Below are 12,964 nucleotides of genomic sequence, written 5' to 3' on the forward strand. Positions count from 1 at the left end.
GCAGCCGCTCCTGTTGGGATACCTACCAGCCTCCTTATAGCCTACAGCTACAGCCTTGGGACACGTACCGTCCTCAGTACGAGTAGCTGAGGCAGGAAGCGTGTCTGGGGACGGGGGTGGGGCGAAGCCACGAAGTAGATGAGACACGAGACCACACGAGGCAAAGAGGGGAGGAACCGTGTGTGTATGAGCAGGTAGGTAGATACGGTAGGGTACCCTTGCACAAGTACAATGCGTGCTTTGACCGAGAAACACAACGGGAATGGAGTTCGGATGACACCCACCGCGCTTAGCAAGATGGCACACCCCGCATTTCCGATCTGTAACCTGGACTCAGCCGAGTTGTCGTGTCGTGGAGGGAGAGGTGCAAACCGGGATATCGGACGCTCCCTCCGCTAAGAGACCTTTTACTAGGTACAACGTCATCGGCCAGCCCACGTGACGCGTCAAGTTCCGGCCATAAATCTAGCTGCGACAACGCATCCTTGTGTAACCCCCCCCCCTCTCAGCCCCGCGCTTAGTGCCGCGGGAGTGTATATTCTACGGTGTAAATTTTTTTTTAAAGAAAAACTCTCATTTCTCATTTTTCTTTTTAGAGCTTTTTTTTTAAAAAAGAAAAAGAAAAAGAGGCCATGTACCTAGGTACTACTACCGCGCCAGCAAGCCGGTGGGCGCTCGCGCGACGTTCCCGGCTCGAGACGGACCCGCCCTCTATTCTGTCTACAGCAATGCGTTCACGTTTCCGGACTGAAAGCCCTGAACACGTCCTGACAACTGAAAAAAAAAACAAGAGAGAGAGAGACGTCGAATATATGCGGTGCAGCGTATCGCATTCTCCTGGTACAGTACACGTGTGCAGGGCTACCTCCCCGTCTTCAGTCTATCACGACTCCGTGCTAGCTATGCTATTGTTCCCCCCCCCCCCCCCCCCCCCCCCCCCCCCCCCCCCCCCCCCCCCCCCCCCCCCCCCCCCCCCCCCCCCCCCCCCCCCCCCCCCCCCCCCCCCCCCCCCCCCCCCCCCCCCCCCCCCCCCCCCCCCCCCCCCCCCCCCCCCCCCCCCCCCCCCCCCCCCCCCCCCCCCCCCCCCCCCCCCCCCCCCCCCCCCCCCCCCCCCCCCCCCCCCCCCCCCCCCCCCCCCCCCCCCCCCCCCCCCCCCCCCCCCCCCCCCCCCCCCCCCCCCCCCCCCCCCCCCCCCCCCCCCCCCCCCCCCCCCCCCCCCCCCCCCCCCCCCCCCCCCCCCCCCCCCCCCCCCCCCCCCCCCCCCCCCCCCCCCCTCTATTCCTCCTCACCTAAATCCTTCTGTATTCCACCCTCTTTCTATCTATTAGGGAGTAAACCGGGCAAGCAAATAGCGGCAGGCGGCAGACGGCGTGTCGTGGCTCGGCGGCGAGTCTTTAGGACTGCGAGCTCGGATGCATCCGATTACAAGGTCTCCATCTTGTCCAGGATCGCGCGGGTGAACGAGTGTGTGCTGGCCTCGCCACCCATGTCGCGCGTGCGGTACTTTCTGTCGCGCCGTTAGCTCGGATCGCCCCGTTTGAAAATAGCCCAGAGAGACGAAAGGCTCACCCTTCGGCAATTACGCCGTAGACGGCCTTGGAGATGCGGTTGGCGTGGTCGTCCAGGCCGAGGTGGCGGAGCAGCATCGACCCGGACAGCAGGAGAGCGGTAGGGTTGGCCTGATCCTTCCCCTTGATGTCGAGGCCGACGTGCCGGCAGCCGGGCTCGAAGACGGCAACCTCGCGGCCCATGTTGCAGCCGGGCACGATGCCGGGGCCGCCGACCAGGGCGGCGCCGATGTTGGACAGGATGCCGCCGTAGAGGTTGGGCATGACCATGACGTCGAATTGCTGGGGCCGCGACACGCACTGCATGCTGGCGTTGTCCACGATCATGTCGTTGGTCTCCAGCGTCGGATACTCGGCGGCCGTCTTGTGGAAGGTGCTACGGAACAGGCCGTCGGCCAGCTTCATGATGTTGGCCTTGTGGATGCACGTTACCTTCTTCCGGTTGTTAGCCAGCGCGAACGAGAAAGCGAACTTGGCGATGCGCTCCGACTTGGCGCGGGTGATGATCTTGAGCGACTCGACGACGCCCGGCACGCTCTGGTGCTCGAGACCGCTGTACTCGCCCTCGGTGTTTTCTCGGATGATGCAGAGATCAACGTCCTTGTGGCGCGTGTTGTAGCCGGGGATGTTCTTGATGAGGGAGATGGAGGCGTAGATGTCGAGCTCTTGGCGCATGGCCACGTTGAAGCTCTGGTGCCCCGACCTGCTGATGGGGGTGTGTAGGATACCCTTCAGCCCCAGCTTGTTCCTCTTCAGGGAGGCGACCGATTCGCGGAACATCTCCTCGAGGCTGCCGGGGGCGCCGCTCTCGACGCCAGAAACGTCCACCTGCTCCCAAGTGATGGGCACGCTGTCGGCCTTGAAGATAGTCTTGACGCTCTCGGCCACCTCGGCGCCGATGCCGTCGCCGGGGATGAGGGTGACGGTGTACTTGCCGCCATACTTGGTCGGCTGGAAGATATCGGACTGGACGGTCGCGAAAGATCGGGAGGCGTTCTGGAAGTGGGATTGTTGGCGAGTAGCCGTCCGCGCCAGGCGCTGCAAACCACAATACAACGAAGATGGTTAGCCAACCAAAAACCCCCCCGACTTCTCGGAGGACATATGAAGAAAAAGATAAGAAACCAGCCACAATGCCTCCTCCCCCCGGTCATAGCCGACGAATTGCCGACATGGTGGGAAGACGTACCTGGGCAGATCTAGCAGCGTTTCGCGACAGCATGGTTAGAAAAAGCAGGCATGTGCTGCGTGAAGAGGGAGAGAAGGGGGGAGAGGAACGGGGGATTTACAGGAGTGAGAAGGGCGACGGGTGATAAGAGAGGCTTGAGGGAGGAAATTGGCAGCGATTGATGCAGAGGACTGCAAATGGCGCAGAGACGAAAAAAGCTTTGGAGGGTTGGAGGGTCCTCGGTTTGGCAGCCGTGGCATTCCGATCACCCGGTTCATCGTGTAGGTACGTACTTAGGGTAAGTACCTCTACCTATATGAGAGTGGGAGGAAGGAAAAGACCACCTGGAATCTACGCTTTCCGAAGCCAAGCACTGCGCTAGACCTCTATATGGCTTAGCGTAATCTCGGGTTTCTACACGTAATCCCGGTTGGGGAAGGTGTGGCGGGTGCAGGTACACCTACCTACGTCGATAGGTACCTAGATCTTTCGGCATCGCCAATACATTGGGCATGTACCCGCTTCTGCATATCCAAGTATCGACTTTGAGTGGGTAGCAGGCAAAGGAGGTTGTAAGGAGGTATGTGAAGTTCCATCTTATCTTATCTTCTGAAGACCCTAGGATTAGGTAGGTAGGTATACACGTTTTAGGTACAACGTCTGATGGATGTCACGTGAAATATTCCACGTGATGGGCGGTATCCCGCAACATTCTGCTGACGTACATACTCATACAGGCGAAGTACTATGCCGTACGGAGGTCAGGGCCAGACCCATGTATTGGGAGAAGTGCGATATCTAACCTGCTTAGGTACCTAAATAGACAGGCACCGGGATCCTCGAGGTTACCTACGTTGATTGAGGGGCAGTTTACAGGCATTTGGGAGTTACCCTTGCCGAAGCCCTTCAGACACTTTATATGGGTACCTGAGGCACCTACGTGCTTGAGGGGTCTGAGATGCCCGTGTTACCGTAGGCAAGAGGTAGGTACCTAGGTACTTCTACAACGATGAGCGGTTCCCATAAAGGCTCTGCCTACACGCCCATGATCTTCGTGAGTACGCCTTTCCTCCCTATCGCCGTCACCTCCCCCCCCCCTCTTCTTTGGGATGCCCAGGTATTCGCGTGGCGTATTGCTTACCTGTATCTATGCTCTTCTTGCGGGACGCTGTCACATCCACTTCTCGGTTGCTCGTTGGCGTCTCGAGGGCTTCCTGCTTGCTTCCGCTCAGCACGGCTCTTCCTGCGCGCATACGCCTCTCCGCTGAGCCTCACCTGTGGACGGTAGAGAGGCCGTAGGAGGGAGGCCAGAGACTGGAAGCGAAGCAATCCTCCTGTCCCAATTCGAGGTCCTTGGGCCGCTCCCAGTCGCAGATGCGGCGAGCGCACCGCCGGAACCCTGGATCTCGATGTTCTCACCCCCGATTCATGCCACCGTATCCGTCGGTTTAGGTATACGAGATGCGGCATATTGGCCGCGGGGGCACACGCTAGATTATCAGAGGCTTGCAGCGTTGTCCGATCCATCTTATGCCACGAGGTTGTGGCGCGCCGAGGACAACCTCAAGTCATCTTCCCAGCCCTGCCTACCCGGATAGTACTGCTTGGTAGGTATGCCGTTGGGTTATCCCATGCTCGCTTAAGTGTGAGTGTGACGGAGGAAAGCAAAACTTGCACGCTTTAGGATCCTTTCTTCCACCAACGGACACACAAGATCCTAGATCGACAGCTCGTAAGCATGGCCCCCCCTTCCCCAAAAGTCGACAGATCGTCGGGAATAACCCCAGCGGCGGGAGCAATGCAGAAACGAAAAGGAGAAATGGGAGTCGAAGACGAGGAAATCCCACCGAGGAATCAAATAAAAAGAAACATTCCACATGCGTACCCAGAACATCCAAAGGGGGGGGAAGCGAGAGAGGACGATGGAATAATATCCTGCCAACCTACCTACAGGAAGTATCCAACTCGGTTCGATCCGGATCGATAGTCGCAAATCTTGGCTCATCTTGTCCATCCACCCCATTTTCATTCCCGTCCTCTTCAGCCGTAACAACCCCCGCCACGGCCCCACTCTTCATTGCCGTGTTGACATCCCGTCGTCCAGTTGTCCAGGCCATCCCTCCGCCCAACGCGCGACGTGAAGCAATAACGACAGGCGGACTGGGAGACAGACAGGCAGAGGGTGTGTGTGTCTCTGTGTACGCGCCCGTCACATCGCCCGTGGGAGCTATCGCCGTCTCATCCAACCCAATCCGATCCTCGTCAACCCCCCCCTCCTCCTCCTCCTCTCTCCCCACCGGTGTTTTTTATCCCTTTCCTGCGTATGGCTAGCTGGCTAGCCCACCTTTTCATCCTACTGTCGCCCGTTACATAGGTAAGTAATGGGCTGTTCCCTGCGCCCTTGTACACTTCTACCTATGGGTGTGTGGCCCTGGCCATCCGGTTCCGCTTCCCTGGGCGGTGCCGGGCCTTTCAAATCCGGCAGCAATCTCCGTTGAGGACCTCCTTAACGCTCTGCGCCTTCGAGATAGCCCTTGATGATACCCGGAAACTCTCGTTAACATGGTACGATACACATCCCGACACTTGTGCCGTTGAATGCTAGTGTAGTCTTACGCCCTATCGTTATACCTCTGCCTTGGACCTCCTCCTCCATGTCATCCGACCAGGCTGGAGTGCTATCCCGTGATCGAGTATATATAGACAGGCGTCCGGCCCCTACTTTGGCTGCTCAGAGCCCAGCTGCCCCACTGACTGTCGTCCTACCCGAGGCCTGACCCGCGGCAACTTCAAATCAGCCAAAATGTCCAGCCCGTCCAACTACGATATCGGTTAGGGCCCTGACGCTTGCTATAGTGTATCGCCGTCGCTGATTTGGGTATAGTGATCATTGGAGCTGGCCCTGTCGGACTTATGCTGTCGACATGCCTGGCAAGATGGGGCTATAAGATTAAGCATATCGACAACCGGGCAGAACCGACGCCCACGGGGCGTGCCGACGGCATTCAGCCTCGGTCTCTGGACCTGCTCCGCAACATGGGCCTGAAGTCGGCCATCATGGCGCACAAGCCCGCGAGAGTCTACGAGGTCGCCTTCTGGGACCCTGCCAAGGACGGCAACGGTCTCGTCAGGACCGGCACTTGGGCCAGCTGCCCGAGCTTCATCGATGCGAGATATCCATTCACCACACTCGTCCATCAGGGGAAAATAGAGCGGGTGTTTATCTCAGACCTGGAAAAGAACGGCCTGCAGATCCAGCGGCCGTGGACAATAAAGGGATTTAAGGCAGACGAGGGGCTGGACCCCAATTATCCCGTCGAGGTTCATCTCGAGCATGTCGACGGTGGCCAACGCGAATCAGTTAGAGCCAAGTATCTCTTTAGCGGCGAAGGTGCCAAATCTTTTGTCAGAGAGCAGCTGGGCATCACGATCACGCATAAAGATCCCATCTCGCACGTATGGGGCGTTATCGACGGCGTCGTGCGGACTGACTTCCCAGACATCAAGGTCAGTCTCCGCGCATACACAGCTTCGGCTACCGTGGACTTCGGACTCACAGGAGACAGATGAAATGTACGATCCACTCCAGGCACGGCTCGATCATGGTGATCCCGCGAGAGGATAACATGGTCCGGCTATACATTCAGATCGCATCGTCCACCGACCCGGATTTCAGTCCGCGCAAGACAGCCACTGCAGAAGAAGTTCAAGCGTCCGCCAAGAAGATCCTCTCTCCGTACTCAATCGAGTGGGAGGGCGTGGAATGGTACTCGGTATACCCAATCGGCCAGGGCATCTCATCTAAATACACCCTCGACCACCGGGTATTCCTGGGTGGCGATGCGTGCCATACCCATAGCGTAAGCCATCGGCTCCCGCTCCCCCGGAGGACGAATGGCGACTAACCCCTGAGCTAGCCGAAAGCTGGTCAAGGTATGAACGCAGCATTTTTGGACGCCTTGAACCTCGCGTGGAAGATACACGCGGTCGAGGCCGGCCTCGCCGACCGAGCCCTGCTGACGACGTACGAGACCGAACGCAAGGATGTTGCTGAGAGCCTGTTATCTTTCGACAACAAGTATGCGAAGCTATTCTCGGAACGTCCGCCGGCCGCCACCGAAGTCCAAGCGGCGTCGGAGCAGGCGAGCTCCGCGAGCGAGGACAACGAGTTCGTCAAGACTTTTAAGGAGTCGTGCGAGTTTACCAGCGGCTACGGCGTGGCATACAAACCCAACGCATTAAATTGGTCGCCGGTGCACCCGGCACGATCCCGGCTCATCCACCCCGAGGGAACCAAGCTGCGGACCGGACGACTCATGGCCAACGCCGACGTCACGCGGGTGATAGACGCCAACGTCGTGCACCTGGAGCAGGGGGTCCCCCTCAACGGCTCGTTCCGGATCTATGTTTTCGCCGGAAACCCGTCAACGACAGCCAAGGCACTCAAGGATTTCGCGCTACACCTGACCAACAAGAGGTCCTTCTTCAGCTCCTACCTCCGACCTGACATAGACTCAGTTTCCCATCACGAGACGCACAACCCCCACAGCCTTTTCTTTACTATCTGCACCGTGATTGCGGCCAGGCGGGACCAGATCGAGATCGTTCGCGACGTGCCGAGTCTTCTGGCACGGTACCGCGACCACATCTACGCCGACGACAGGTGGGATCGTCGCGTGCCCGACGCGGCGGCGGCAGCGCACGCTAAGATGGGGCTCGACCAAGAGAAGGGCGGCGTGGTGGTGGTCCGGCCCGACGGGTACGTGGGCGTGGTGGTGGGACTGGCCGACGGTAGCGGGACGGTGGATGCGCTGAATGAGTATTTCGGCTCTTTCTGCTCCAAGAAATTGGGCGAGACGCTGGCCCAGTTATGAGGATCCTGCATACGCAGCCGGAATGCGAAGGCGTCCATAAGGTGCTTGGTGCTTGGCCCGCTCGACCGAGCCCTGCGGTGAAACCTGGATATCGGCTTGAGCCGGTCGGTGGGTTGGTGTGTGGTTTTCCTGGTACTGTTTCTCGCGAGCGCGCCATGGTTGTCTTCTTGTCGATAGATATGCGCTGCAAATACCCTTCACATAGCATACCCTACACATAGCCTTGAGACGGAGATGGGAGCATGCCTACCTTGCGGCTGGGCATCCATTCGTCTTGCATCTCTCGGGACATAGGTAGATGAGGATGGGGCGTGGACGAGGGGGGAGTGAGACACGTATAGACTGGTTGACGCCCACGGGACGAGATGCGATTATAGCTTAGAGCACTGTCTCCTTCGGTACCTACTTCGCTCAGTCTGAACTCGAGAAATACCTGCCTGCCTTTAATCAACGAGCTTCTAATAGTATATCATAAGTACCTCCTAACCCACCTAGGCGCCCCAGATACCTCCTCCTTGAATCAGGCGCTCGCAGTGGGTATATACCCCAGGTACCTATCTAGGTAGGCTAGGTACCTAACCTAAGCTACCGCCTATTCACCAACGAGGCCAGGCAAGGGATTATATAAGCTCCCATCGTCGCGTCCACCTCTACCGACCTGACGCGAACCTCTTTGGTATTTCCACCTCTCTGATCTCTCGAAAGAAGAGTCTGAAGTTTCACTGTAGGTAATATCTCGCTTGCGAAGATCTCAACATTGCCGGCGGTGTGCTCTATCGACTTATCGAGTTCGACCACGAATATAACGACGACCCGGGGGCAACCTTTCGACGGTGGAAACGGGACCACCTCCACAGCTACGTCGGCCTAACTTGGCTCCCCAGTCTAACTAGAGAATCGAGGCTAACATAACCGTATAGGCTGGCCCTGCGTCTCCTCTTGCCCAGCACGTGGGCTTTAGCAACTCTTCCTCTGCTGTTCCCGCCAAAAAGATCTCACGGTGGCTATCGAAGCACCCGATCAGATATTCCTTCGCGTTATCGGACCCCTCCCCAGTCGTTCGACGGTGGCCCAATATTAACCCCTAGCCGCATGCTAGAGTACTGGGATCCGGTGCTACGCCGGACTCGCCCGCGGAGCGGTCCTCTCCCGGATAGGCTCTGCGAGAGCCAGCGGAACCCCGGATACCTTGCTCAGAATAGATTAGCAGATAAGCGAAGGGGTTTTGTTGTGGCCTCGGACCACGGAAGCAAGGAGCCGCCATTAGGTACGACAGACCAGTTCCGAGCCGTTTTTAGCCGCCCCAAACGACATCGGTGCTCATAGATGAAATGCTACCTGGCCATTATGCGGCCCCTTTACGCCCTAACTGAGCTTCGACGGAAGACTAGGCTATTGATGGGTCCCTCGCAATGCGAGTGTTGCTTTTACAGGATCTAATGCTGACGCCCCAACCCAAACTCGCCGGCGTGTGCTAAGCAAGAGACAAGGAATATCTTCAACTTAGACATGACATATTCATACCATATTGATACCATACGTCTATCTACAGGTTACATTACCTCAACTCCGCTGGGCTGTAATGGTTCTTCGAATATTCTGGCAAACCATGGCTTTATAACGCAAACTATACCTGCCCACCAATCGAGATACCGAATGTAGCTTGGCGAGCCAGTCCTTCAGGAGGGTCAAATCCATTGTTTCGACATCTTCGGAAACGCCCCCAAGGCGGAGAGGCGAGCGGCGCCGTAGATATTCATTACTTCTATGAATGTCTGGTTTGCCGTTCTGAGGGAGCACTCGAACTACGTACTCTGATTTCAAACCGCCATGTTACCGCGATTAGGCTTCCTTAAGCCGCATGGCCAGATGCTCAGTAATGGCATAGAGTCAGATAACATGATATACTGATGAGAGCCCCACCCCCTTCAGTCAAGGCATCCCCCATTAGATGAGGGAAGAATGAAGGATGTTCTGGACTAGTTTTTGATGCCTGCGGGGCAAAGTAACAAGCATTTTTGTTGCCTAGGTTATGGCCAGTGCAAAGCTCGGTGGCTGTCGTCTTTATGATGTGTTTCAGGAAGTAATAACTAAAAGGCCCCAGAGACTCTGGATACCAATGAAAAGTCAAACTAGTATCAATGAGTTGACGATAGAAACTCGACGAGCAATACCCTAGGAACTCGATTGAGAGAGAGAGGTACAGATAGAAATAAATACTGGGACGCAATTCTGTTTGCAGTCTTGAGAAAAAACTCATATCATGGCATCCTCTCAGCCAACCTCTCCTCCATACCATCTCAATTTGACACTCAACTCAACCTTCATCCTGCTTACTGGTACGGCAATCTCAGACTCCACGGCAGGAATACTAGGTCTCCAGGTAAAGCTGCTCTTCTGACACGTCTCTCGCCGAATCCGGGACTTGATAGGGAGACCCCGAATACGCATACAAGGATTCAGACAACTGGTCGCTCCATGGTAAGCATCTGGTCCCATGCCCCGTCCTCTTCTCCATCACCCGCATCTCCTGAGCCTGACGGTCTGTTCAATTGGGCATCTTGATCAACAGTGGTTGATTGTAAAGTCAGCAGAAGAGCCTCTAGTCGACCTTGAAATCCACATGGTAGCAACCGAGATCCCACACGTCTCCGTCTACTTCCAGTGGATTCCTTGACCAACCCTTCGTTGGGCCCTCCACCACTGGGAGACCCTCGACACTGCCTGAGAGAGAGAGAGAGAGACTGTCTCCTCTTAGCCGTGAAACCACTGGCATATTCGCTATTCACCTATAAGTTAGCTCTCGCACGGATCTCACAGTTAATCCGCAACGCAAGGCAACTATCGAGGTAACTTTGGTGAGCTGAGAACAACTATTTAGGGGCGTTTCTCATACTTTGCCGCCAAAAACGGCTACATGAGAAGCGTCAATCTCACTAACCAAATAGATAGGCGAGTGGAAACAACATTGGGCCCAAGCCCAGCACCCACGATGAACGACAACAGGAACCTAACAACTGCCCAGAGGGGCCTGAACTCTCCAGATCCGACGACTGAGGATCCCACAGAGAATATTATGGCCGGTTCCCGGGCGTCCATGGGTGTTCCGACGCCTGTCGGAGGCGAGCACTCACCTGCTCGCCCCCAGCCGCATCCACAGCCCTATTTGCAGCCGGTCTTACGACCATACCGAGAGTCTCGCTTTCAGGAGGAGGTCCCCGAAGACGCCCCCCAGCAGGGTAGCCACCGTAGAAGCCTTAACACTGCCCCGTCACAAGCTGATCATCGCCGTGGCTCCCCGTTTCATCCGGGAAGACTTCCTATGCCCAAGCGAAGGTACGCGTTTCCGCTGGAATGATCGGGAGCAGTGCCTATCCCTAATCACAGAGAATGGTGTGCTGAACCACAATAGTCGTGATACGATGATGGTAGATATCGTCGAGGACACTATCCAGACAGCCCTTGAAGTTTCGGCGTCTACTTCTTATCAGCTGTCACCGCTAAAACCAGCCGTCCCGGCCGCGGAACGGGGGAGAGAGGTACCGGCCACCACCGCTCAATCTTGAAGACGCCCACGGCTATGCTTCAGTTGGTGGATATACAGACGTCCAACCTATTCACTATCCTATATCTTCTCAGCGGGTGAGCACGGTACGGCCTCTCGAGGGCCCTTCGTCTTCAATCTACCCAGACAGTGCCCGCTACCAGGCCCAGTCTTATAGCCCTCTTAGCGTCGCTAGTCCTCACGCAGACGTCGAAGGATCCGAAACAGAACAGGGCGATATCATTATCTGCTACGAGGGCTGGCGTGAGAAGAAGGCGGGTGGCGAGGAACCAACGCGCCCTGCCGAAGGCCATCCTCACTCGGAGAACAATCACTTCCCTCGTCCAAATGAAACCGCCCCGGCCGGAGAGCTTTCTCTCTCACATCTTCGCCCTACCCTACCGAAATCCACAACTCAGGGCGATATCCCCACGGAAAGTGACGCACTGCCGTTGACGCCGCTCACACCGCTCGTCATGAATGGCAAGACCAGGATTGCTCGGAAGACCTTGATCGGAGATGGCGGTTGGCTCGAGGACACCACAGTGCAGCCGCCGCCGCCTCCGCCTCCGCCGCCTCCGCCTCCGCAGCAGCAGCATAAGGGTGTGAGCTTCTTCAGCAACTTCAAAAAGAAAGCTCGAAAACTGGTAAGCATCCATCGTTCTGCTCTCGTTTCTCTTGTTCTTAGTGGCTGTGATAGCTAATTCCTTCTATCTCAGGCGGAGAGGGCCGAGTTCAAGGCCACGCAGCCCCGAACACCCACCGCACAAGAGCTGAGCATCTCGCTCGACCCGCGCGAACAGAGTCACCTCTACTGCGAGCTTGAGTATAACCTGAGCGACATGATCTGCGTGTACGTCAACACACAGCTGCAGACGGGACGTTTGAACCCCCATATACACGCCAAGATCTCAGACACATGGCTGCAGAAGGGCCGCCCGAATGTGATAGGGTTCCGATACGACCTCGAGACCCAGGTGGTGCTAATCTTAGAGCACGTCGGGCTTTTTAAGTTCATGGGCCCGCTGCGTGCGAACCATGAGCGCATCCGTGGCCTGCTATACAGCATCAAGGCGGACGCGGGCGAGATGCGCTTGCACACCCTCTGCCAGCCTGACCCTATCATCTCGAAGCACTTGGTCAATGCGCGCGCCCTGGCCCAGCTTCTGGGCTCTCCTGAACATCTGCAAAACGCACTCGCTACGGCCTGGGACTTCTTCCAGACGATCGTCGAGCGCGCGCGACAGGCTCGCCTCAAGGCGGAGGCGGAGGCGGAGGCGGGAGACACCCCGAATTCTCTCGCCGGGAGGGACGCAACCCCTTCTGCCGCTCCTCTCCCGTCACCCCCGCAGGAACGCCCTATAGACGTGCAAGACCACCGCATTGCCAATAGACTTGAAAAGAGCGGCATCGACGGCGAATACACTAGCTCTCCTGGCCGTATTTCTGTGGATTACTACGGCGACAAGCACAGGAACAAGGACAAGGACCGCGATGGCAACGGCCACGCCCACAATACCTTCTACAAGGACAAGCAGGGCGAAAATGCCAACGAGCCCGGCCATCACGCCGGCGGCAGCACACAGGGCGGGGGGGGCGGCAAGAAAAGCAGCATTCCGCCGGCGATCCCCGAGCCGCGGGAGACGTTCCCGGGCACGGAGAGGGTCCCTAACCAGATCCACGTGCCGCCCGCGCAGCGCAAGTTCAGCGGCCCGATCCTCGAGGCCAAGGTCTACGACCCGAACGCGCCCCAGCGGTCGCGGCCCGTCGAGCAGCCCCCGACCCGGCGGCCGCGTCCGCGGGAGAGCCA

The 12,964-nt window shown here is 57.4% G+C and overlaps 4 protein-coding genes across 4 annotated transcripts; 2 read left to right on the plus strand and 2 right to left on the minus strand.

Moving 5' to 3' along the window:
• Positions 1 to 1,274: 1,274 nt before the first annotated feature.
• Positions 1,275 to 2,997, minus strand: GGS23DRAFT_591625 (isocitrate dehydrogenase subunit 1). The gene is made up of 3 exons (XM_051517754.1): positions 2,758 to 2,997; positions 1,570 to 2,606; positions 1,275 to 1,507 (listed from the first exon to the last, which is right to left on the minus strand). Exons 1-3 carry the CDS (start codon positions 2,788 to 2,790, stop codon positions 1,423 to 1,425), a joined length of 1,155 nt encoding a protein of 384 aa, XP_051366902.1. The 5' UTR covers positions 2,791 to 2,997; the 3' UTR covers positions 1,275 to 1,422.
• Positions 2,998 to 5,152: 2,155 nt separating this feature from the next.
• Positions 5,153 to 8,100, plus strand: GGS23DRAFT_103308 (FAD binding domain-containing protein). The gene is made up of 4 exons (XM_051510946.1): positions 5,153 to 5,567; positions 5,621 to 6,243; positions 6,303 to 6,596; positions 6,654 to 8,100. Exons 1-4 carry the CDS (start codon positions 5,540 to 5,542, stop codon positions 7,608 to 7,610), a joined length of 1,902 nt encoding a protein of 633 aa, XP_051366903.1. The 5' UTR covers positions 5,153 to 5,539; the 3' UTR covers positions 7,611 to 8,100.
• A 1,813-nt stretch (positions 8,101 to 9,913) lies between these two features.
• On the plus strand, positions 9,914 to 11,585 carry GGS23DRAFT_591641 (uncharacterized protein). The gene is made up of 3 exons (XM_051517755.1): positions 9,914 to 10,900; positions 10,947 to 11,077; positions 11,150 to 11,585. The coding sequence occupies exons 1-3, from the start codon at positions 10,528 to 10,530 to the stop codon at positions 11,174 to 11,176; spliced, it is 531 nt and encodes a 176-aa protein (XP_051366904.1). The 5' UTR covers positions 9,914 to 10,527; the 3' UTR covers positions 11,177 to 11,585.
• Positions 11,586 to 11,682: 97 nt separating this feature from the next.
• On the minus strand, positions 11,683 to 12,745 carry GGS23DRAFT_591643 (uncharacterized protein). The gene has a single exon (XM_051517756.1). The coding sequence runs from the start codon at positions 12,563 to 12,565 to the stop codon at positions 11,966 to 11,968; it is 600 nt and encodes a 199-aa protein (XP_051366905.1). The 5' UTR covers positions 12,566 to 12,745; the 3' UTR covers positions 11,683 to 11,965.
• Between the last annotated feature and the right edge of the window lie 219 nt (positions 12,746 to 12,964).

Source organism: Durotheca rogersii, assembly GCF_024521655.1.
Source record: "Durotheca rogersii strain YMJ 92031201 chromosome Unknown GGS23scaffold_134, whole genome shotgun sequence".
NCBI classification, from domain to species: Eukaryota; Fungi; Ascomycota; class Sordariomycetes; order Xylariales; family Xylariaceae; genus Durotheca; species Durotheca rogersii.

Bases quoted from the DNA above. Each gene is read 5' to 3' on its own strand.
- GGS23DRAFT_591625 (XM_051517754.1), bottom strand. From the start codon at position 2,790: ATGCTGTCGCGAAACGCTGCTAGATCTGCCCAG. The intron at 2,607-2,757 runs GTACGTCTTCCC...TGTGGTTTGCAG, and splicing joins ACGCTGCTAGATCTGCCCAG to CGCCTGGCGCGGACGGCTAC. The intron at 1,508-1,569 runs GTGAGCCTTTCG...ACGGCGCGACAG, and splicing joins TACGGCGTAATTGCCGAAGG to AAAGTACCGCACGCGCGACA.
- GGS23DRAFT_103308 (XM_051510946.1), top strand. From the start codon at position 5,540: ATGTCCAGCCCGTCCAACTACGATATCG. The intron at 6,244-6,302 runs GTCAGTCTCCGC...CACAGGAGACAG, and splicing joins CTGACTTCCCAGACATCAAG to ATGAAATGTACGATCCACTC. The intron at 6,597-6,653 runs GTAAGCCATCGG...CCCCTGAGCTAG, and splicing joins ATGCGTGCCATACCCATAGC to CCGAAAGCTGGTCAAGGTAT.
- GGS23DRAFT_591641 (XM_051517755.1), top strand. From the start codon at position 10,528: ATGAGAAGCGTCAATCTCACTAACCAAATAGATAGGCGAGTGGAAACA. The intron at 10,901-10,946 runs GTGGCTCCCCGT...GCCCAAGCGAAG, and splicing joins GTCACAAGCTGATCATCGCC to GTACGCGTTTCCGCTGGAAT. The intron at 11,078-11,149 runs GTTTCGGCGTCT...CGGGGGAGAGAG, and splicing joins CTATCCAGACAGCCCTTGAA to GTACCGGCCACCACCGCTCA.
- GGS23DRAFT_591643 (XM_051517756.1), bottom strand. From the start codon at position 12,565: ATGCCGCTCTTTTCAAGTCTATTGGCAATGCGGTGGTCTTGCACGTCT.